General features: G+C 53.8%; 1 protein-coding gene across 4 annotated transcripts in view; it reads left to right on the top strand.

Annotated features, from left to right (window-relative positions):
• The window catches only part of RBM19 (RNA binding motif protein 19), a 92889-nt gene extending 71423 nt beyond the window's left edge, over positions 1-21466 (top strand). For 3 of the 4 annotated variants that reach the window (XM_026075167.1, XM_026075164.1, XM_026075161.1), the window contains exons 24-25: positions 6161-6285; positions 21070-21466. In XM_026075167.1, coding sequence (XP_025930952.1) covers positions 6161-6252 — 92 coding nt within the window. In that variant the 3' untranslated portion in view covers positions 6253-6285; positions 21070-21466. Of the gene's footprint in view, positions 1-6160; positions 6286-19978; positions 20247-21069 lie in introns of those variants that run through there. The other variant, XM_026075162.1, reaches the window with a different exon arrangement.
• Positions 21467-22119: the final 653 nt, after the last annotated feature.

The raw sequence follows: 22119 nt of genomic DNA, 5'->3' as shown, positions 1-22119 counted from the left end.
TCCATTGGCTTGATTACAAGTTTGACTTGAACGAGCAAGGAACTCATCCTGCTCTGTCTCATTGTACAGGTCTCACTACCATCACAGCAGATTCCAGCATCTCCAGGTTTGAAAGAACCATCTTGATCATTCAGGCTGGTGTTTTGAGTAGTGCAGGCCAAAACCTCTCACCCAGCAGGGTGATTACAGGCCAGTAATTTTGGTCTTTGCAATAAAATACTTTCTGAAAGTCTAGACTTGGGCCGTGAGAGACAGAGAATCTTTCAAGTCCCGTTACTGACTTTTTCTCTGGTACAATTATACACCTTATTTCTAGGCATCATTTATATAGATTTGGCTTCCAGCTCTCAGGTCTCACTTTGCTGTTATTTGTTAGGTTAAAGAGAAGTCTGATCTCCTAAATCTTTTCTCCTTGCAAGCATTTGTCGTAGCAATCAAGCCACTTCTGAGCCATCTTTTCGATAGGCCTAATAGATGCAATAAAATGGAATAGGCTTCATTCCCATTTTATGTATTTTTCAGGTCACTTTTAAGRCTTGTTCTGAATCTTTGTAATGTTCCAAGAGAAAGTGGGGACCCCAGAAGTGGCCACAGTCTACCAGAAATGGTTTCACTAATGCTATCGGGAGAAGTAAGACCACAGTCCAGTCCTGATCGTTGTGACCGTCATAACACACTGCGTGCTTACACTGTTGTCTCCAGGCCCAGTGTGTAAAGGATTAAGTCCTCTTCTCACTTCTGAGTGTACTTCCTTTTCATCCAGAGACAAGAGGGTGTTGCATGAGCAAAAACACTTTCTTTTCTTGAGTTTGAAGTGCTCCCCGCAGCGCGTTGTTAATCCGTGGAACCCACTGCCACAAGGTAGCTGGAGAGGCCGAGAGCTTTGCAGGTTTCAAGAGAGGTTTTGATACTGCTGCGGAGGGAGAGACTATCTAGTGTAATGGTCAAGAGGGTGAAAAGAAAAAAAAGTTGTAAAGGATAGAAACTTTTTTGCTTAAGGGCTTAAGCCCCAGGCAGGGAGGCAGTTAGGAGAAGGGCAGCTGGGGAGCGATAAGGAGAAGCCACAGCACTGCTGGTTGATGGTTGGCTTTGGGGGCCACTAGACCGGCCTCTCCGGCACAGCAGGATTGTGGCGAGCAGGCTACATCAGGGCAGCGGGGGCTGGATGTGTCCTTCCCCCAGGTGTCTGCCACCAACAGCCTGTCTCTGTGCCCTGCTTTTGGGGGGTGATCCCCAAGAGCCTCCCCTCGGGAAGCAGGGATCACGGATGTCTTCGGAGCCAGCAGGGACAAGACGTTGGCTCTGCTGCTCCCGAGAGGCTGATAACTAGAGACGAGGGGCTCCCAACGCCCTGCGGCGGAAGCGGCCGGCCCTGGGGCAAGGGGCAGGGCTGCGTGTGCGCCCCGCTCGCGGGGGGGAGGTTTGGGGTCTCCTGCGGCRCCCCGCTGCAAACCTGCGATCCTCCTGCCTTCCCGCGATCCGTAACCGCCCTGTACCAAGCGTAGGTGAATAAAACCTCCTCGTCTTTTTTTTTTTTTTTTTTTTTTTTTTTTGCCTTCACGGCACTCTCGCCGCGGGGCGAGCGCTGCAGGTGCAGCCCCTGAGCTCGGTCTCCTCCCAGCCTGGCAAGCCGTGTTTGGGAGGCGTTTCCGAGCGAGCCGGTGCTACCCTCAGCGTGTGCGCGCTCCCTCTCTCCCGGGAGCTTGCAGTCCGTGCAGAGAAGGTACTTGCTCCCAATCCGGCTAAATTACTATTGACTTGTGTTCTCTGYGCTTCACAAACATTTCACTCAGCCGTCACCAGCGGGGCTGGCGATATCCTACCAGGGCTAACTTGGGAAGCCAGCTGTGCTGGGCCGTTTTTCCTGCTCTTTCCCATCGATCAAAGAATTAAATTGACAGATGGGGAATTTTGCACTAGGCTCGGGAAGGGGAAAGAATGACTTTTTTTTATTGGAAGGACGGGGCGAGCGGAGGCTTCGGGAAGGGCGGCGGGCGTGCGGATAGATGCAACCGCGTGAGCTGGGTCGGGGAGGGGGGGCCCGGCCGGGGACCTATTTCACGTTTCAGTCGTAAGAGCCTCGGGGAGAGGGCGAGACGGGAGAGGGCAGCGAAGCAGAAACGTTTCTAACGAGACCCTCTGGCTCAGCAGAAGGCTGCGGGGCTGGCGTAAATCAGAGGAGCCCCACTGCGGCTTGCTCCGGCGAGAAGAGGAGCCCACTGGTTATTTATAGTCGCTTGCTGGAAGCCGGGAGGATTTGCCGGGGGAAGGAGCGCTCCGTACTTGACCCGTTTCTTGWCCTCTCCCGCGCAGCCGCTGCTGGCCGCGGTCGGAGGCAGAGCAGTYTGGCCGGGGGGAGAGGAGCTCTTGCCATCATCAGTCCGCACCGGTGGAGCGACGCCACTGTGCGGTGCCGTCACCTCCTTTTATTTCTTCACGTAGTTTAAGAGGGAGCCTCACCAGCACCCCAGCGTGACCCGGCCGCAGCGGAGCCAAGCGATGCCCTCGGTGGGGAGAGGTTGGGCTGCGAAGGGTCGGGCTGCCCTCGACCCGCCGCTCCCGGGGATGCCGGAGTCGGAGCCGACGTGGCCAGGTCCTGCGGGAAGGGTCTTCTCCTCCTGCCTGGTCCCCAGAAGCTTCTCCAGACTGCTCCTGCTTTGCGCGGCCCCCCCTCAAAGCGCTCCTTTTGCCTTTCGGCTGCGTGACGGGGCCGTCGCTCTCATCCTCACCTTCTACCCGTTTTGGCTCTCTTTGTATTTCTTATTTTCTTCTTTCTTCCTTTTTTTTAATTTTTTTTTTCTTTTTTTTTAGAGAGCATCTGTAACTAATGCAAACACATGCCATARCCGGAGAGTAAAACCCTGCAGGATTAGCGTGGCATCCGCAACCCTGCCACGTTATAATCCCGTGGTAATCCCCCGCTCGGCCCACCCCCGCCGGCTTTGGCTATTGTTTAAAGGAAGCAAATGGGATCGTTAGCGGGCAAACCTTAACCAGCTTGCAGCGGCACAACGGAAGTCGAACCGATTCCCTTCCCCTCCCCCTGCTTTTTTCCCTCCTTGTTAGGAAGCCGCGTGGCCGCTCGCTGTGCTCCCGGCCAGCTCCGCACCTGAGCCGAGCYGGGAATCGCTAGACCCAATACTGGGGGCCTGTTTGCGCTGGGAATGAGGTGCAGCCCGCCAAGGTTTTTAGTATTTCTTTGCCCCGTCGTGCAGGGCTGTGCCCAAGCTGCCACGGGAGCTGGGCGCTCCGGGGAGCGGGGCCGGGCTCGGAGCGGCGCTGCGGGGAGAAGGGACGGCTCCGCCTCGGCGTCTCAGGGATTTGGGTGCCGCCGTCGCTGGGAGGGCATCGAGCTCCTCTCTGCGTCGCGTTGGAGGGGGCTGAGTGCGAATCGGGGTGTAAGCGTGTGCTGGGGGGTACTGGGGAGAGGGGCGCTTCTGTGGCTGATACTACCTTTATTTGTTTCGTATCGGAAATCCCAAATCTCGAGTCAAACCTCCTCCCGTTCACGTGTGCTCCCAATAAATCCGCTTGGCCCGGAGCGCGATGGAGCGGAGCCCTGCAGACCCCCAACGCGCAGGGCTGCAGGCGCTGCAGGACTCCTGGGTCCCGGYGCACCGCGCTGCCGGGCCGGGCAAGCCGGGTGGCCTCTCCTGGGGTCCGGCCGTAGCGTTAGGAGACCTGCGAGAGCCGAGCACTGGGGGGACACGAGAAGCCATCCAGGGGGGTCGCTGCAATTGTGGCCCCCGCGTGCCGCCGTGTCCGGCTCACGGCCACGAAGGTGAGCCGCCGTCCTCGGCGGTGGTGCTGGGGGCATCTCGGCGTTTGCTTTCAGATTGCATCTTCAGTTTGCGTTTGCCTTTCAGTTGCGTTGGAGTTTCCTTTCCGTTTGCAATGCCCCAGATCCCGGCTGCCCCAAGCACAGCTTCTGCTGCTCGGTGGCCAAAGTCCCCTCCTGTCAAACAGGTCAGGTCCTGTTTTGCAGCAGTCTAAAATATAACCCTAATCATATGTGTGCGCACATACGCAGCTTCTCCTCTGCACAGAGCCCTGATCATCGCAGGGATCTCTGCAAGGGTCTGGCAGATGGAGAGGGGAAAACTATATCTGCAAAGAATTTGGAAATTAAGACTGCGATTGATGCCATTTCTAATTCCTGAATATTCACGCGGGGACAGCCACGGGGAGCAGGAGGTGTGGGGAGCCAGTGCCRGAGCTGGGCACGGCGGGCAGAGTAAAGGGGACGGCTGACTGCGGAGCTTGCGCTTCCCCGCGTTTTCCATCGTCCCTTGCTCCTTCCGCCACCGGAGCCACAAAGAGCGACCGCTGGGCCCCTTGCTTTAACGCTTCAGGCTTCCTCCTCTCCTGATGGGACCCTGCAGCTTTCCGCCGCCCACCGAGGGTCGGCTCCGGGTTGGAGCCGYGAGGCGGATACGCGGGCTCGGCACCCCTGTCTCCCCTGCCGCCGCTGCCACCGCCGYGCTCGGGAGAGGAGGGAGCCGGATCCTGGCATTCTGTCAAGGAATTAATTGAAAAATAAAATCATTAGATGGGAACTCTAGAAATGCAAAATTGTTTGGAGGTGGGGGGAGAGGCAGAGGAGGGGGGATGCGAGCTTTTGTCAGGTTAATTTCTTCTGTATTGATGTTTTGTGACATTTACTTGTTGTTTATCTCCCGCAGCAGCTGTAATACTAAAAGAAAATGCACAGCTTGTTCCATTTATTTATTTTACACCTTTTCTTCAGTCCTCTGGTATGTTTGTTTGTTTGAGAAACCCAGCGAGGCTTTTGATGTCTGAAAGCGGGATTTCAACAGCTGTTCGCCATGTGCTTCGCRGGAGCGAGAGCTGCTGGGTGGGGGCGAGCGGGGGGAGAGGGGCTGCYGGCTGGCTCCTGCCCGCGGGGCGTTCCGCACCCGGCGGGGACGAGGCGGCACCGATTTTCCCCTTGGCGTCAGCGCATGGGCCGAGCGGCTTAGTTGTCACCTCGACCAGGTGCTAATGGTGGGGGTTCGGACGCTTGCTCAAGGGTGCAAGTTTTGTCCTGGTGCTTTGTGTCCCGTGACACCCCTGTGGGCATCGGTACCCGGGGGCCTGGGAGCCTGTGGGGCTGTGTGTCTGAAGCGGATGCACATGGCATGACGGCTTCCCAGCAAAGCCTTAGAGCTGGGAATGAAGCTGCTCTCCGTGGCCGAGTCCCACTGCCGATGCTGGCCAGAAGGTGACCGACCCATAATTGATGCTTTCCCACATCTGCCCTTTGCGTTTCCACCTACTGCCGCCGCCACAGCTCCAGTTACCTCCCTGCAAATCCAATTTCCAGAGGCTGTTGTGCTCTGCCAGAGCCTGCTTATTGTGAAGAAGGAAATGATAGTTGAGAGGCTTTAACCGGGAAAGGGATGAGGAGGGCTGGAGATGGAGCTGATGAGGAGACAGGCTGGCAGCAGCCGCGTGGGGCCTGGAGCTGCTCCAGGGCTTGACGAGTCAGTCCCTTCTCTCCCCGTCTCCTCCTCTGGTGAGGAAGGCATCCGTTGCCTTCTCACTTTCTCTCCCGACATGCTCTTGTTTCCCCCTACCTCCCGTCTCTCAAACACCCCTGTCTCCCCAGGAAGGAGAACCACATGCAATCCCAGCTCCTCTTGCACAGATTCCGAGGGGAGGGATGTGTCCGGCTGCGCAGATCCCCTCCGCAGGCCTGCTTGGCTGTCCTCAGTGCTGTGACAGCCAGGGACAGCCACCTCCAGCTCCACCACGCTGCTGCCCTGTTCTCTCCCCGTTGCAGGCGACACCCGTGTACRGGAGGAGGCTGGAACAGGCTGTGCCTGGACTTCTGCTGCTCCCAGTCTCTATCCAACATCATAGTGCTGGGGTGGTCTTCTCGGTAACTTCACCTAAGATGCAGCCTACAAACAGAGCGTGTTGGCGGTAGTTTTGCTGCAAGGTCAATGGCTTCAAGCAGAGAGGCAGGAAGCAGCAGGAATTTCCCCTACTAAGGAATATTCCTCTGCTAGGAATAAAAGGCTCTGCCCAGCACAGATAGATCCCATGTGGCTTTGGGCTGGGGTATCTCCTTGCCAGTGGTGTGCTGCAAGGCCTGGCTTGTAATTGTTGCCTTTCTTTTTCTCCCACATCGCCTTCTCTACCATCTGGGCCTGGACAGATTCCCCAAAGAAGAAAAAACGATCGGAGGTTTTGGATGAAATCATGGAGCATCTGGAAGAGGAGGAAAACATCAAAGATGGGAACGACTAGCTGGTCTTCAGCAGCTGCCAGGCATCCGGAGAGGTGAGTACCTGGGCACTGGGGACAGTGGCAGAAGGAACTAGCCCTACATGCAGAAATGTACTGGGCTGTGTCAAGGTTGGCAACACTGGGTGACACTGGAGGAGAACGAAGCTCTTGGGACATGCATGGCATGGGCATACAGCCCAAGGAAGGTGTAAATATGTAACTGCGGGGATCGAGGCAAGCACRTCAGTACAGGCCTGGTGCTGATGAGAGAGCTACTTGGCAGCGGTTCAGAAATGGGCGACACTTTGGTGAGCTGCACAACCTTGAGGCCCTGCACAGGAGGAGGACCAGCTTCCRTTACATATGGCAACAGCTCCCGGAGCCCTCAGCTGGGGAAACACTGGGTGTTAAGTGCCTGGGATGGAGCAGACGTGCTGTGAAAGCTCCGAGCAGGTCAGAGGGATGAGGAGTTCCCAGGTCCTGGTACCTGTTGGTGTTGTTGCCAAGGCTGGCCAGCCCCTGAGTGGGGATCCCACCCCCCTGCCGGTCTTCACCTTCATCCCGGCAGACTTTTTGCCGTGGTCTCAGGGGATACGGCTCAGAATCGTGCTCAGTTCTGCCATTTAGGCTCCAAATTGAAGCGAGTGCRTGCACTGCTTGTGTTGTTATGTGCTCCTCAGCCTCTCTTCCTTCCCACAAGGAAAGCCAGCAGAGCTGTCAGATCGCAAATTGTCCCTCGCTCTGTTTATGGGAGAACCGATGGGCTGCCAAAAAAGAGCCTGTCTAGAGACCAACCTGCAGCTGCTGCCACAAAATGGACAGTTTGACAAATGTCTTTCCCCGGCCACCATTGGCGACCTCCGTGGCTCACTGCAAGGGGACCATTCGCCCCAGGGTCACTTGGATGCTGGCTGGATGCTTGTGGGAACTGGCTGGCCACTGGGCTTTTGGGCACACCTGGGTTTTTCTTCCACCACCTGCTCAAAAAGCAGTGTAGTTCCGTTATTGCTGTTCRAAGAGATCAGCAAGCTCAGGGACTGGCAAGTGCAGGCCAGATGTCCTTTGATGCTAGGTTTGGAGCAGCCAGGCATCTCTTGATGGAGGTTTCATCTGGGTCGCAGTTATTTCTGCTCAGTCGGCCAGAATGAAGTTGTCAACACCTGCAGGGAAGGTGCTGGTGGCAGAGTAAGCCACAACGAGGTCCAGTTTGGACCTTGACAGAGAGGCCAAAGGCACCGTGGAGGAGAGACATCCGCCTTGTCCAGCAGCAGGACTGACTTCCCCGTGGCTGGGTAACCTGGGAGGGCAGCGTGAAGGGGAGCGTTGTGCTCTCTGCTAGCGAGATGTGCTCATTTGGCAGAGAGGAAAACYTGTCAATCCCGTTGGGAGAAAACTTTCAAAAGAAAAATAAGTCAAGGAGATATGATAAACCAAAACAGAAGGCACAGAGGCCCGAGTGAAATGTAATAGGACTCCAGCAATTGCACTACTTTCTCCCTTTGATTGGTTAAGCTACTTACAGTATCTGCTTCGTGCTGTCTCAAGTACCGATTGGCATTGCTCCTTCTTGGCACATGTCTTCTTTTAGTTGCATCACTTGAGGCTAGAGAGCCAGAGATGACACAGATCGGCAAGAGGGAGCCAGGCCTAAATAGCTCTCCTGCAGTCAAACAGCGTACAGTTTAGCTACCCTTCCACCTCATCCTGAGACCTCCTAGCAAATCCTGCATGGATTCAAAAGAGACTAGACAAGTTCATGAAGAACAAGCCCATCGGTGGCTATTAAAACACTGTAGTCCAGATGGAATTGCTGACTTGGGATGTCCTCAAACTGCTGTTAGCCGGAAGCTTGGAGAGTAAACAGGCACATGCGCCCTATTTCTTAACCCTCTCCACCCCCTCAAAACATTCACTACTGTCCTGGATTTGCTTTGTAGCTGGTGGATTCCTGGGGCTTGCAAGGAAGGAAGAGCCGTGGCAGCACCGTGCGTGCACCCGTGCCGCTTCACGCTCTTGTGCGAGGGCCAGGCCAGCAGAGCCGGCTCGTCTGCCTCGTCCTTCCCTACCCCGTGGCCGTGAGGCTGGCATCCGTCCAGCCTGCTGCTCTGCTGGGCTTCAGACTCAGCCCTGCTCACCCCTTTTGGGAGGAAGAATCTTAACTTCTGTGGTTTTTTGATTGATTTTAATTAGGCACTTCCTCCAAAAGGAAAAGGAAGGGAACATAGGGATAGTCCAGACCTCCCTCTGCTCCCCATTTCAATCTGTTTATGCGTCTGCTCGCTGCGCGCTCGTCTTTCTTGCTGGTGGGCAGAATAGCTGGTGCTTTCCAATGCAGTGGAAACCCTGCCGTCCTGTGCAGAGAAACTCATGTAGGGGAAGAGAGGTAAGGGTACCCCGCTGGCCTGTTGCCCGCCGGGAGGTGATTCAGGGTGTTGGGCTGACAAATCCTACAGGCTGGAGGGAGAGTTATTGCATTGCTTCCTCCAGCAGGACTGTATTGTTTTCTCAGCACTGACAAGGAACGAATTTGACACGTTCTGACTCAATTTTTATAGCCACATAAGTGATGTAGGTTCCTAAAGCTCTTCAAAATGGAACATGGGTCCCAGGATGCCTTTGGGAAGGGCACCCGGAGTTTGGCTCCATTTAGGGGGCAGCTCAGGAAAGGTTTCTGCCTCTAAACCTGCTGTTTATAAGGGGAGGTGTTATTGCATGCGCTGCCACTCCGAGCGCTCCCAAAGGGACGCTGGGCTGTCCCTGGGAAGGGGGGAAATCTGAGCCGTCCTCCGTGCCACCAGCAGGAAATCGCCCGGTGCTCCGTGGCGTGTGTTTGTGTGCGCGAGCCGTATTACTGCCGGAGAGGCTGTTTTCCTCCCCGCAATATCTGCCTGTTGTTGCAAGGCGGTACCCAATACGCCTAGCAGTGGGATGCTCATAACCTTGCTTATTATTGGACTTTTGTTAAACCCACAACACTGCTGGCCTCCTGAATAGCGAGCGCGTCTGGGCCTAGAGCCGACCAATAACCTTCCTAATGCGCCTGCCTTCCCGGGCTGCCGTAAGTGACGGAAGCATGCACAGCACCGGGGCTCTTCTGATAAAAGGGAAGGTGGTTACGTGACYGCAGGAATAATCCGAGTTGGGTTAAATAACTGTCTGCTTCACGCAGTGCATCTGGAATAAGTACCGGGGCCTCGAGATAACATTTGTTCCCTTGGAACAGCTCTAATTTAAGGATGCCTCCAGACGTACGTGCTGTTAACACCTTCTCAGAAGTCAGCCGGAGGAAAGGCACGGGGAGGGGAAGCAGCGGCGCAGGAGGGAGAGGAGAGGTAGCGTTGCTTGCACTGAGGCAAGCCCGGGGCTTTCAGACACATCCCTGCTGCCGCCCGTCCCGGCTCTCCGGGGTTTAGCCGTCCCTGGGCCGTTTGCCAAAGCGTCGTTGCAGCTTTGGTGCCTGCAGACCTACCCCCCAGCCTGGCTCTTGCAATCGAGCCGATTTTCCCGCAGGGGCCCRGTGCTCATCAAAAGCTGGCTTGAGGCTCGTAAACTCAGCCTGGCTTTTCGGAAGGGACAGACCCCCAAAATTGGGGGGTGCCCCCTCGAGACCTCTGCAGCGTAGCAAAGCTCGTCCCTTATTGCAGCCCCAGCGCAATGTTTGGGCATCAGCCCTGCCCCGCAGCAGGCGGATGTTTGCGTTCATTATACAGGTGGGTAAACTGAGGCACGGGTGTTGGAGCAGTGCTGTCCACGGGGGTGTCAGCGTGTCAGGTAGCTGGGACAGGACATCAAAATGGCGATGAGCTCATCGGGAAGCGGGGGATCTCTTTTTTTCTTCTTTTGCTCGGCATTGATAAGTGGCCTTCCCGTCTCCTGATGCATCCGCTGCTCCCTGCTGCCTTTGCCATCTGTGCCACGGCGGGGGGCAGCCGATGGCGGGACCCGCCGCTGGTCCCAGAATGGCTCCGAGGTCATGGAGCGCGCGGCGCTTTCACAGCGGGAAAACGGGGCAGACGGCGAAGACGCRGTTCTTGGTGGGTGAGTTGCCGACTGGCTCAGGCAGGGGGATTGGAAATGAGATGGCGAAAGGCGCGGAAGGATGGGAAGCGTATGGCACCGCGAAAGGGCGGCGGTGGTGAAAAACCTCCCGAGATTCATGGGAAAAATGGTTGTGGGTAAAAGACTGGAGGGAGACAGATCAGACCAGACCAGAAAGATGGCTCAGCATCCAGAAGGTAAAAGGAACAAATCGCGGCGTTCGATTCRGCTGACGATCGGCACGGACTGAGCAGGGGACGCAGGAGCCGGGCAGGGTGCCTTGCAGGCGCGTGTGTCACACAGCAGACCGTTTAAGCAAAGCTTTGCAGGGTTGCAGGTTGGGGTTGGTTTTTCCTGGTTTTTTTTCCTGGGTTTTTTTTTTTTCCTCCCCTCATTGTCTTTTTGCGGCGGGGCAGATTTCTCGCTGAGCGTCTCTGAGGTCTGCAGCAGCGACGAAAAGGATTAGCGCAAGCAGAGCATGTAGGCTTTAGAGAACAGAGCAGAGTTTGGTTTCAACATCTAATTCAATTTGTTCTGCCGAGATTGAAATATGAAATGGTTGCCAGTCAAACGTTCAAAGGGGGAGGAGGGAGAGGAGAAGAAGAGAGGGAGCCTTCTCAAATTTAAATTTTAATGAAAATTAATTTAACCCTTTGATATGTTTTAAAACATGTTATTTCCTTGTCTGGAAACAGGCTAGAAAACGTTCACGAGGGTTTTTTTTTTTCTCCATACCTTCAAACATAATGAAGATTTTCTTTTTCCCTTAATGATACTTATCTTGTTGAGCAGTTTGACATTGGTTAATTTTTCAGGCAATTTGGTATCAAAGAAATCTATTTGACGTGTGCTGGGGGGGCTGTGTATGTGTGTGCAGATATACGCATGTACATTAATTATGAAAGTGCTGATCACAGCTCTGGAGTACAGTTTGACTTACTTAATTCCTACTCTGCAAGCAAAGCCTCGACTTCTTTGTTATATATTAAGAATCCCACATATTGCACCCCTAAAACGACAGCACATTTGACATGAATTTTCTGAGAACGGGCATATATCTGCTAATTAATTTGAATTCAGATGAAAGCCTAAGTAGGTCTTCATGAAATTCATCACTCCCCACTGCCTTTTTTTTTGTCTGAAATGATCCTAATGATAAAATAATGCAAACTCTTTAGCTGTCCATGTAGTTAAACATGGGAAATAGTCTCTCCTTGGTCCCTAGCCTAAGCAGTACTTCTCAAGCTGAACACTATCTTAATACACTTACTTTGTTCAGGAGTAAAAATAGTTACTGTTAGCCCGGGCAGTAACAATTATTTGTAAAAGTTATATTTCTAATAAATAATAATATAAGAACTACTGTAATTAGACTGTGGGGTCACTGATGAGGTCCAGCCCTGGCCACTATACTGACCCACTTGTGGCTTTGGGGGTTGGCAGCTCGTTTGCTGAAGCTTCGTTGTACGTCAGCAGAGGACCCGGCACTGTTGTGCATCAGGAGGCAGGGAAATGTAGAGCAGTTACAGTGGGAGGAAGCGGGACAGCTAATTCGGTTGAAAAACCACAAATTAACTGTCGACCCCATTTTGTGCAGGCTGCAGAGCAAGCTCCAGTTGTGGCTGTGGTTTGGGGTCCAGACCTGAGTTTTTCCCGTCCCCGTTTGCAGATGTAACATGGAGGGATGGAGGGAAGAGGGCTCCGTTGAGCCTTTTCTTCAGCTTTCTGAAAGCRGGTGCTGGAGGCTGGCGTAAGGCTTTCTCCCACCTCCACACACTTGGTTTCGATATTTTGAATATTGCAGGTGAAAGTTTGGCCGTCTGGAAGACGAGGGCAGGACTTCCTGCTGAAGTTAGCGGAGCTGCCCCATCAATTTGCAGATCTTTCTGCAGACCAGGAGCAGCGTAAGAGGCTGTAGTCTGAGGCACATGGCACTTGAGCAAAAAGGGCATTTATTCACACTGTTTAAAATATGTCAGTAGGGTATCTAAGCAAACCTCTGGGACAAAAAGCAGCCCTTTCAGTCAGGGCTGGGATAGATGCAGCTCAGACCCTTTTCCATTGCACTCCTCGGGCTGCTTCTCTCGATTGAGCGTGGTGCTCCGTTTGCCAGCCCATTGCCAGGGATGCAGGAAGAGCTTAAATCTCCATCCTTGGAGATGTTCAAAAGCCGCCTGCATAGGGTCCTGGACAACGTGCTCTAGGTGACCCTGCTTGAGCGGGGGGGTTGGACTAAACTATCTCCAGAGGTCCCTTCCAACCTCAACCATTCTGTGATTCTGTGCTTCACACTTTGTCTCTCCTTTGGTCTTTCCCCATCTGTAAGGACCTCTGGCAGGAGATGAGGCATAGACCCCGTGTGTCAGCTTTGTGTCATTCAGGTGGTGAGGAASAGCAGACTCAGAGTGACGGTGGTTTGCTGCACCATGCTGTGTGCTGTGGAGTTGGCCATACCAGAAGGCACCTGGAGCAGAGTTGGATGTTCCCTGCCTGGAGTCAGCCTGGGAGTAGCTCAGTGCAGTTCCCGTTGGGTTCAGCTGTGATTGAATGTGCGTAAACTTTCAGTTTATTGGTTCAAACAAACAGGTTGTCGGTTGATTCCTCGATCATCCAGTCATCCTTTAGTGCACAGCTGTCATGGAGGCTGCCTTCAGTGATAGCGGTGGAGACGTACGTGGTAGCAGGAGATACTTCTCAGTGTGTATAAATTAGAAGGAAGTGTGTTATCAGCAAAATAGGGCACTACAGAGGAGCAAGGGCACTTCAGTGAGTGCTTGCGGAGAACTTGGGACACGGGTAACCATCTCCTTGCTCTGCCACTGTTGTCTTCATAACACACGACTGATGGTGACCTTCTGTCTTGCTTGCACTTTCAGTGCAGGTGCCACCCTGTGACCGCTCACCCCTACGCTGCCTTGTGGTCTGTGTAGAGATTTGGGCACTTTTAGGATACAATGCTGATCTGCTTTGTGAGTCAACTTCAGGATGAGATACATTGCGTCCAGGATGTGCTGATTTCTCCCTGCTCGCCCTAGAGGGAGCCTTGGATGAGTGGCCTGGTTTCAATTTTCTGGTCTTGGCCAGGTTATTGCACTCTTTAACCTGTGGGTGAGAGAACCAGAAGCGCTAGAGATGTTGCAGTCCTAAGTGCTGTGGGAATTATTTTGGCCTCCAGCAGGAGAGGTCTGGAGAGTGTCTCCTGGCTAGTGTAAGACACCACTGCGCTGGGTGTCCACCTTCCTGAGGACTACTGCCCTTGGGCCAGGGATGGGGAAGGGAGCAGTTAAGAGCGGTTAATATTAGCTGAGAACGTTAATAGTGGGTGGCTTTGTGCTGATCTGAGCTGGGGAGCACTGACATAATGTTTTCATCTCTGCCATACCAAGGCACAGCTGCATCCCTAATTGTCCATGTTCTGTCCATCAGAGAACTTAAATTGGTGATTTTCASTCTCGCGATTCACATTCCTTCTCACTGCCTTTCCGGTGGTGTGGGTCCCTGCACAGCCGAGTAGAGCCCTGCTGACAAGCAACTTGCTTGTCTCTTAATTCCTGCAACCCCTGGGATGTGGTGCATGATCCCCGTGGGGTCYACAGATCCCACGTTGAAAGCTGCCGCCCCAGCGGGTGGATTTTTGCCGTGTCGCGATGGCTACGTGCAAGGGGAGACCCTGGAAGGACGGACGGCAGCAGTAGCTGTGACGGCTCCTCTTCCCTGTGCACCCGCCGTATCCCCCTCTCAGGGCTTTCTTTGGAATTGGATTAGGATATTATTCAAATGCATCCTTTTTACTGAATTAGAGGGTTAACGGATTTTAATGTAAAACTAGCTTTACTTTATTGCTGCCTGTTGCCAGAGGCCTCTGTGGGCTGTTATCTACTTAAGGGGACAGCAACCAAGTTAACGGAGAGAGAATATTGAATGTGCCCAGATTTTTCTAGGTGCTGCAGGTCCCTCCATTTTCAGGGCTGCGCATTTCAGAGGAGCGATGCTTCTCGCTGCTCCCTCCAGATCAGGCTGTGTTAAGGTGCCCTATTTGATTACTCAAAATGACTCATCGCCTTTGGAAAAGTCTTGACCACRATCTGTGTTGTTTTTCCGAACTGTCCTGCGCCTCACGCAGGAGGAGTGGGGGACTCTGTGCGCACACAGACAGGCAGGCAGCGTCCAGGGCTGCGAGCCGTTCTTTTCCTGAGCTGCGTGCTTGAATTGCCGCTGCTCACAAAGCGCTGTGCGATCTGCCGGAGTCGTTCACCTGCCATCGCTGTGCCCAGATCCAGGTGACTTCTTCTCATCTCTATTGCAGTGGTGCTGGCCAGAGCATAAATCATAAATTTCAGCTGTTCTCCTCTCTCTAGTCCAGCCCTGCCTTTGCGAAAGGGAGAGTTTTCTATCCGCACATTTGCCGGGCTTGCAGAAGAGAGCTCTAGGAAGCCCTGAGAGAAGAAACCAAGCGTGTCTCTTTGCAGCAGACACTGTAGATGCCATTTGCCAGCCCACTGCCAGGGATGCAAGAAGAGCTTAAATCTCCCTGCGTTACTGCATCGTGCTTGCTGCTTTCCAGCCCGAGCTACAGCCAGCTGCCGGCTCCTTGTGGGAGCCGTGTTATCTCAAGCCTTTCTTCCTGCATTTTGGTGTTGGCAGCCGTTCCCGTCTCGCCTGTAACTCCACTAGCTTTGCTTGTCTGCTCACAGAAGCAGTAAGTGCAGTGTCTGTATATACCTGACGTTCTCTTCCTGTGCAAGACGTGGCAGGAAAAATCCAGTAAGGGTTTGGGCTTTAAAAGACCAGGCGTGCTAGTGCTTTGGTTGCTGCTCCTCTGCGGTAGCGTGGATCAGAAGATACGGTGCTCAGGCGGATGCTGCTGCCTGACTAGCACGCTTTCACGCCGAGACCTTCCCCTTGCTGCCTCAGTTTCCCCGTTTGTAAAACATCACGCAGACCTACAGGTGGAAGCAGCTGTGGAACGTGCGCGTTACCTAAACCCCTGCTGCGTGCGGTCCAGGTCCCTGCTGGGTGTGCAGGTGTGCTGCAAGCTTGTTTTTTAACTAGCAGCCGGGGCTTGCTCTTCTTCAGCTCATAATTGTATTCCTTCCTCCTTCCTTGTGCCCTTTGCAGTTCCACACCCCGGTTGCTTCTCCCCTGCCGGAGAACTAGCGAAGGCGATGGTGTGGCCCGCTAATACCCGCACCCCGCCAGCCTCACGTGCCCGGGCTGCCTGCGCCGGCCACCGACTCCCTTCTTTACATTTCCTGCAGCCGGCGTTAAAATATTCTGACTGTGTCTAAGGGATCAGACACACAGACAAGTTACCACTGCGTAACCAATTACCATGGATCAGCTGGTCCGTAGTACCTGGCTGTCCTCAGGCATGCTCTTAGCTTAAACCAAYGCCAAGGTGACTCAAGGTAGTTTGACCCTTTAATGGAAGGGGACAGCAGCAAACTCGAATCGCCTCAGGCTGCGACTGCACACAAGGACAGCGCTCTCCGATGCCGGCTGGTGATTTGCTCGGGACTTAGGGAACGTGAACTTCTGCTTGCTCTTACAGTGTATCTGGACCTCACCCCGGGGTCACGCCGTGACTAACGTCTTGCCTGGCACCATCACGTTCCACCTTAAGCGCGCGCTGATACTGGTTGCGGCAGGTCTGAGTACCCTCGCTGGAAAATAAACGAGGATAGCGAGAAGCCACTTTCCAGCCTCCCCTTCTCTGGAGTGTGGCTGCGTGTGACTGAGACATGCTGCCTCCTGTTTTCCCTAAATATATGCGTTTGAGAGGGAGAGAAATCGCATGGCAGGGCTTGAGATTTCAGACTTATCCATTCATGAATAATAATCAGGCTCAGTAATTCACAGTAAATGGGTATCCAAATTGGCTAATAAGGGAGGCTTTCACCCCAAACTGGAGCTAGGAGGAGAGGCAGAGAGAATATCAACAAACGTTGGCTGAGGCATATGTGTACGCGATGTGACCTGAATCAATGAAATATGCAAACCAGTGCCAAACGCCAGTGAAATAGCATGAAAACCTGTCAGCAAGGCCTAGGAGCGGTGAGGGAATGGAGGAATTTGGAGAAAGGCAGGCAACCAAGTTCCCCTTCTGTAGGATTGCAAGAGCCGGTGTCTTCCAGCAGGAGCCAATACTCTGGCCTCGTATAGGAGCACAACCCGGTGCAGATCTCTTGGTGCCACGGTCTATAATTTTTGCCACATTATTAGCATCAGCTCTCTTTTGGGTTCATTGCTGTGCGTGGTTGGGTTGGGTTGTAGCTGTCCTGGTGGGGTTATCGGGAATGAAGACGGGGAGAAGGCAGGCGAGGAGAGTGGGGATGATGGTTCCTCTGCAGGCAGGGCCGTGCCGTTGGGCGAGTGGTGGCCGAGGGAGGTCTGTGCGGTGGGAGCAGTAGCTGGGGGACCCCAACCTGTGTCCCAACCCTCAGGCAGTGGTTTCTCGTCCTCCTCATCACGGGAGGGCCCCCGGCCCTAACTGACCCGCATGCTGCCCGTCCCATGCGTCTAACCAGCACTTCTGCCTCGTCGTATGCCTGGGCTGTAGAAGGAAGGTCTCTAGCATATGTTAGTAGAAGCTACATGGGGGAAAATAATTTTTTTCATATTCATCCAACTAAAAATTAGATTTTGCTTTGTCTGGTGGTTAGTTTTCACCTGTAGGAGGGAGCGAGATAATGTTGGGAGCCCCATTCAGGTGGAATGAGGTGGGTTATCAGTCTTCATGTGCCAGCAGCAGACTCCAGTTAGGAGGAAGTGTTGCCCCATGGGCGCTGTTGAGTGGCTGGTGATATTAATGGGGAATGTGGGAAACGTCTCTCCAGCGTCTTACACCTTACGGAGCTGCAGTGGAAGGGAGCTCAGGAGGTCACCTAGTCCTTCCCTACGGCAGATCAGCTGCTTGTTCCCAACAAATGTTCCTCTAATGTGATCTTAAAAGCCTCTGTCACGCAGGCTGTGCTCCCTTCCCGTCGTCAGGCTTTCCCTCCCACCCTGCTGTTGGAGCCTGCCCCGTCCGAACCCCAGTGGATTCAGAGGACAGTTTATTCCCTTCTTCTTGCTGTCTCCAAGGACTGCGATCATGCTTGCCTTGGCCTGCATTGGAGGTGAGCTCCCAGAATTGATGCTACCAAGGCACGGGGGGGCTCCACTGATCCCGTTGTCCTCGGCCCCGTCCGAGGCAGGGACGATGCAWGGGTGCTCCTAGTCCTGCCGGGCCCTCAGCAACGCTGCTCCAGTTCAGGCACACCTTAGGTAATTGTGCAAGAAATAACATGTTCAAAAGCTTCTAAATGAACTCGAGGTCCGTTTCCAAAGGCAGCTGAAATACCTGTGAATCCGATTGTGTGATAGGACTCTGTGTCAGGCTGCTGCCTTTGGAAAGTTTTGTCCAAAATGCCTTGCTCGTTCAAAGCCTGAGGCTCTTCCGTGGTCTGCGACGTTTGAAAAGAAAGCAAGGAGGCAGGAGAGGAGTCCGCTCTCCTGGAGGTCAGAGTCCGAGCTGATGCCTGAAGGCCCAGAAGTGGCTTTTTTCACTTGCTGTGTCTGTGTGTGCAGTCACCCCTGTATCCTTTGCCATCCAGGTGGGAGGAAAACAGCTCTTGGAGGGAGAAGTAAGGCTGTAAACGTATCAGTGTTGTATAGGAAAGGGCTAAAACGCTGCACAGGGCACTGTTGTTTCATGAGCTCCGGTGGCTGAAGGGGGCATCACTGAAAATGAAAGAAACCACCAAAAAGGAAGGAAAGCAGAGAGACTGCKGCGTTAAGACACCCAAAGAAAAAAATATATATCAAAAAACCCTTATGCAGATCTCTGGGTGCCTCAATCCATAATTAATGCTATTTAAACATGTATAATAGAATCTGAAAATCCAGCCATCGACTGGTTAAAGAAAGGACCCCCCTCGGAGGCCTGGCTGTTGTCAGGCAGTGTTTTGCAGCTGCTAAATGACTTTTTAAATTGCAGAGAAACCTACAGCCACTTTTACGGTCCCCTTAGCTCACTTATATAGGGCAGCGCGATGGCTTGAGAGCACCACGCTGCCACTTGGCTGAGTTACCCGATATTACAGTCCCAGTGTCCTACAGCAAGGAATTGCAATGGATTCAAAATAAACTGCAGCTACTCTTTCCAAAGGCGATTTTCCTCCTGCCCTTGCACCCCGCCCCCCCCCCCCATGCTTCTGGATTGAGGACACTTAGAAAATTTAGCACACTGGGAGGCATGGAGCRAACGAGCCTTTTTTTTTTCTTTTCTTTTTTTTTTTTCCTGTGACTTGGCTTATTTAAGTGTTTTGGAAAGTCATTTCGGGGCATGCAGGCAGAATGTTTGTCCCCGGGATATGACTGATGTGCTAGACACCCCAGCAGCTAAAGCACTGCAGCGCTGGTGGCCAGAGCCCTCCCTGCATCCCTCCATCCCTTTCCTACGGCATAAACCTTCCCTTACGGTCCAAAAACGGGGATGGGATTTAGCGGGTGTAATGAGGACATCCTTATAAGCCRCTAGAGAAGGGAAGGAAATTGTGCACCTGCCTCTCCGGTGTTTGGTGACCTAAAATAAAACGCCCCGTCTTTCRTGAGGCAGGGAGACTTTTGATCCGTCCGTTGAGACGCAGACCGAGTTAGCGGCTGTGATTCGGAGGACGTGCGCCGTCGCACCGTGCCGGAGGAGCGGGCAGGCGCTCGGGTGCAGCGGAAGAGCCGGGCCAGCGCCGTCAGCCCGGGGACGGGTTTGCAGCGGGGACTGTCGGATGGGCAGCACCAGACGCTCGAGGGAAGCGGAGGCCCGGGCGCTTCGTCGGAGCTTTTCCAAGGCTCAACGTGACAAGCTCCCGTCCTCCTCYCCCCGTCTGCGGCAGCCCAGACTTCTGCCCTCTGCCCGAGCCTCTTGCGATAACGTGCTAGCGGGCGARGAGGGAGGGGAGAGACGGAGTTTGAGCCCGGGTTGTGTCGGCGCCGGGTGCGACGGGGCAGGGTGCGCAGAGGGATGCCGTCCGGGGGATACGGTGCCCTGCGTTTGGGCAAGGAGCACGGAGCTGGCACGACCCGTGCCTTGGCAAGCTGCCTCCTGCGCGCCTGGAGCTGCTGGCGAGTGCAGGTCGCTGCGCGTTGGTTGACGCGTCTCCCGGGCTGGCTGCGGGCGGTGTCGCGGCTCAGGCAGCGCGCAGCGCGCCCGTGCGTTGGGGGGCCGCCGGGTGTCGAGCCGAACGGCCCCTGCCCTGCAGACTTCCCCAGCGAGGGCAGCGGGCTGCCCCAGGGGAACGGTCCTGTGGGATGGTCAGGGCAGGGATCTCCCATGACACTCCGGGTAAAACTTAATTTTCCATTTTGTGGTCTGATCTATAAGCCAGCGAAGGAGAAAATACGACAATTTCTTTGCTCCCCAGAGCTCCGGGCGGGTGTGCTGCTCTGGCCGCAGGTGAGACCAAAGAGCGACCGCCACCAGCTCACCCCGAAACTGGATGCACCCCCACCAGCCCTGCTGGTGCAGAGCAGCTCCCTTGGCTGCTCCCACAAAATGACCTGGCTCGGCAAAATCCTACTAGTGTCTGAATTGCCCCAGATTATTTTGACAGTCGAGCCACGGAGACGACACAGGCAGTTGTGCTGGCAGAGCTGAAGGCTGAGTAGCCTCGGACGGGGAGGCAGAGATGGGCAGGTTGGAGGCAGGAACCTCTTTATTTCATTTTGCCAGAATCCAGACCAGCGTGTGCAACTGGGCTAAGAAAGCCCTGGGAAACGGGAAGACAGACTCCAGTGCAAGAGCAATTTTAAGAACATGTCCAAAGAAGCGATTAAAACCACCCATTTCTCAGCGCCTGCAAGGCAGCGGAGGGCTCGCTGCCGAAGGATCTGGAATCATGAATCCTGCCCCCGGCAGGAGAAACGGGATGGAAACGCAGGCACGCTGCGATCCGGGCAACTGCTTCAGCAGGCGGCTGAAAACCAGGGCAGGCGCTCCTCCCACCAGAAATTTGGAGACGAAGAATCTAAATTGGGAAGTTTTTAAAAAGGAAGGCAGAAGAAGAAGAAGAAAAAAAAAAGCAGCTGTGTTTAAGCTGCGGTGCCTCGAGTCCCTCGCGAGCGGCAGTGATTGCGTTTGCATTAGATGAAAGGGGGGCGGCGGGGGGCGAGCGCAGACAGGGCGGCTGAAGGCAAGAGCATTGGACTTCGTTAGAATTCAGCCGTTAGATCTCTCCTTTCTCTCTGATGACTGAGTGTGATTGACACTTACAAATTACCCAGCCAAAAGTGTCGAGTCTTTGACCCCTGAGTAACATCTTTGGCAAGCCTGAGATTTGCCAGCATTTTGTCATCTAATTACTACAAATCCCTTGAAAATTCACTGGCTGGTGAATTTTTAATGCGGGACAATTTCAATGTGATGCATCGCCCAGATGGGCACCCGCGCGTGCTCTTTCTGTCTCCCCCTCCTCCTCTCCTCGTTCCCTTTCTTCTTCTCTTCCTCTCCTTTCCCTTTTCTCTTCCTCCCCCCATCCCGTTTGCTCGCCCTGTGCCTGCACGCGGGACTCAGCCCGGTGCATCAGCATGTGCAGCCAGCGGGAAGCGCGCGTTGGCGTCTCGCCGCTCGTCCCCGGGCTCGCCGTGCCGGGAGACGTGGCTGGCCGTTCCCGTCCCCCTCCCGGACCTCGCCTGGCCCCGTCACAGCGCGGCCAGACCTGGGGAAATCAAACCTGACGGCAGCGTGCTCGACTGGGGGTCGCCGCCTCGTCAGCGATGACAGGTAACTGCTACRTGTCGTTAATTTTTCCTTCTTCTTCTCAGGTCACCTGCTGATGGACAGAGGGAGAAACCTCCGCTGGCTGTTCTGCGGTAAACACACTTGTTGCCATCTGAATCCGTTCGTCCGTCCTGTGGACCAGAGGGCTGATTTATGCTTCAAGTCCAGGTCTTGGTATTCATAGCCTTTCAAACGGACCTTGAATTCAGAGCAGGAGGAAGAGCCCTTGTCTGTGGACGGTTCGTACCTGAGGAAGTCCTCTTAAATCAGGAGCAGATATTGGGCAGGAACGTGACTTCCTTCATCYCAGAAAACTCTGTTGGCACAGAAATTTGGACATTTAACGGAAGGTCCCCTGCTGACCCCCAGAGACTCCAGCAGAATCTGTTCTTAATGTTTAAATTAAATAATAATTTGTGTACATTAAAAGACATACATATATTTTAAGAGTTTTCCAAAATCGGTCGAATCTCAGGTTTGTTTAGAGTTGTGTTTGAATTTCTATTCTCCACAGCTAGGTAGTTGTTTCAGTCTGATAGGAAGATAAACGTATTATAGGAGCAAGGCCCCGGGTTTCCTGCATTCCGCTTTGTGCCTGTGTCATTTCTGTCCACGCTCTCAGGCAATTGCCTCCCGTCTTTCCCTTCCGTGCTTTCAAAGGGAAAGAGGCTTTGCTTTTCAACCAGGGTACCGCTTTACATATGTACGCAGCTGATAAAGTATTTTCACTTYGCCCCTTTCCCCTCTGGGAATCGCTGTCTTACGGCAAAACTGTTTTGTCTGACAAGGACTGCAACAGATTACACGTGTTGGCTGCAAACACTGGGCCTTTTTTTTTCTCTTTGAGAACGGCATACCTTTAAAAAAAAAATCTCCGCAAAACCTCGCTATCTCTCCGCCGCCGTGGCGAGCTCAGCCTTCCGCTTTGTTTCCCCAAGAACTAGATACGATCCCAGCATCCCCGGTTTTTAGATTTGTTTGTGGGAGCATGGCATAAGACCTCCTGGGAAGATTATCTCTCTCCAAGCTGCGTGTCTGGATTGGTTTTCTCCCATGATCTTGGTTTGAGCCCGAGGCCACAGAAGTGCCACTGA

This window comes from Apteryx rowi, unplaced genomic scaffold (genome assembly GCF_003343035.1).
Source record: "Apteryx rowi isolate R43461 unplaced genomic scaffold, aptRow1 scaffold_40, whole genome shotgun sequence".
NCBI lineage: Eukaryota > Metazoa > Chordata > Aves > Apterygiformes > Apterygidae > Apteryx > Apteryx rowi.
Note: the sequence above shows the minus strand (reverse complement) of the source record. Positions and strands in the feature narration are given on the sequence as shown.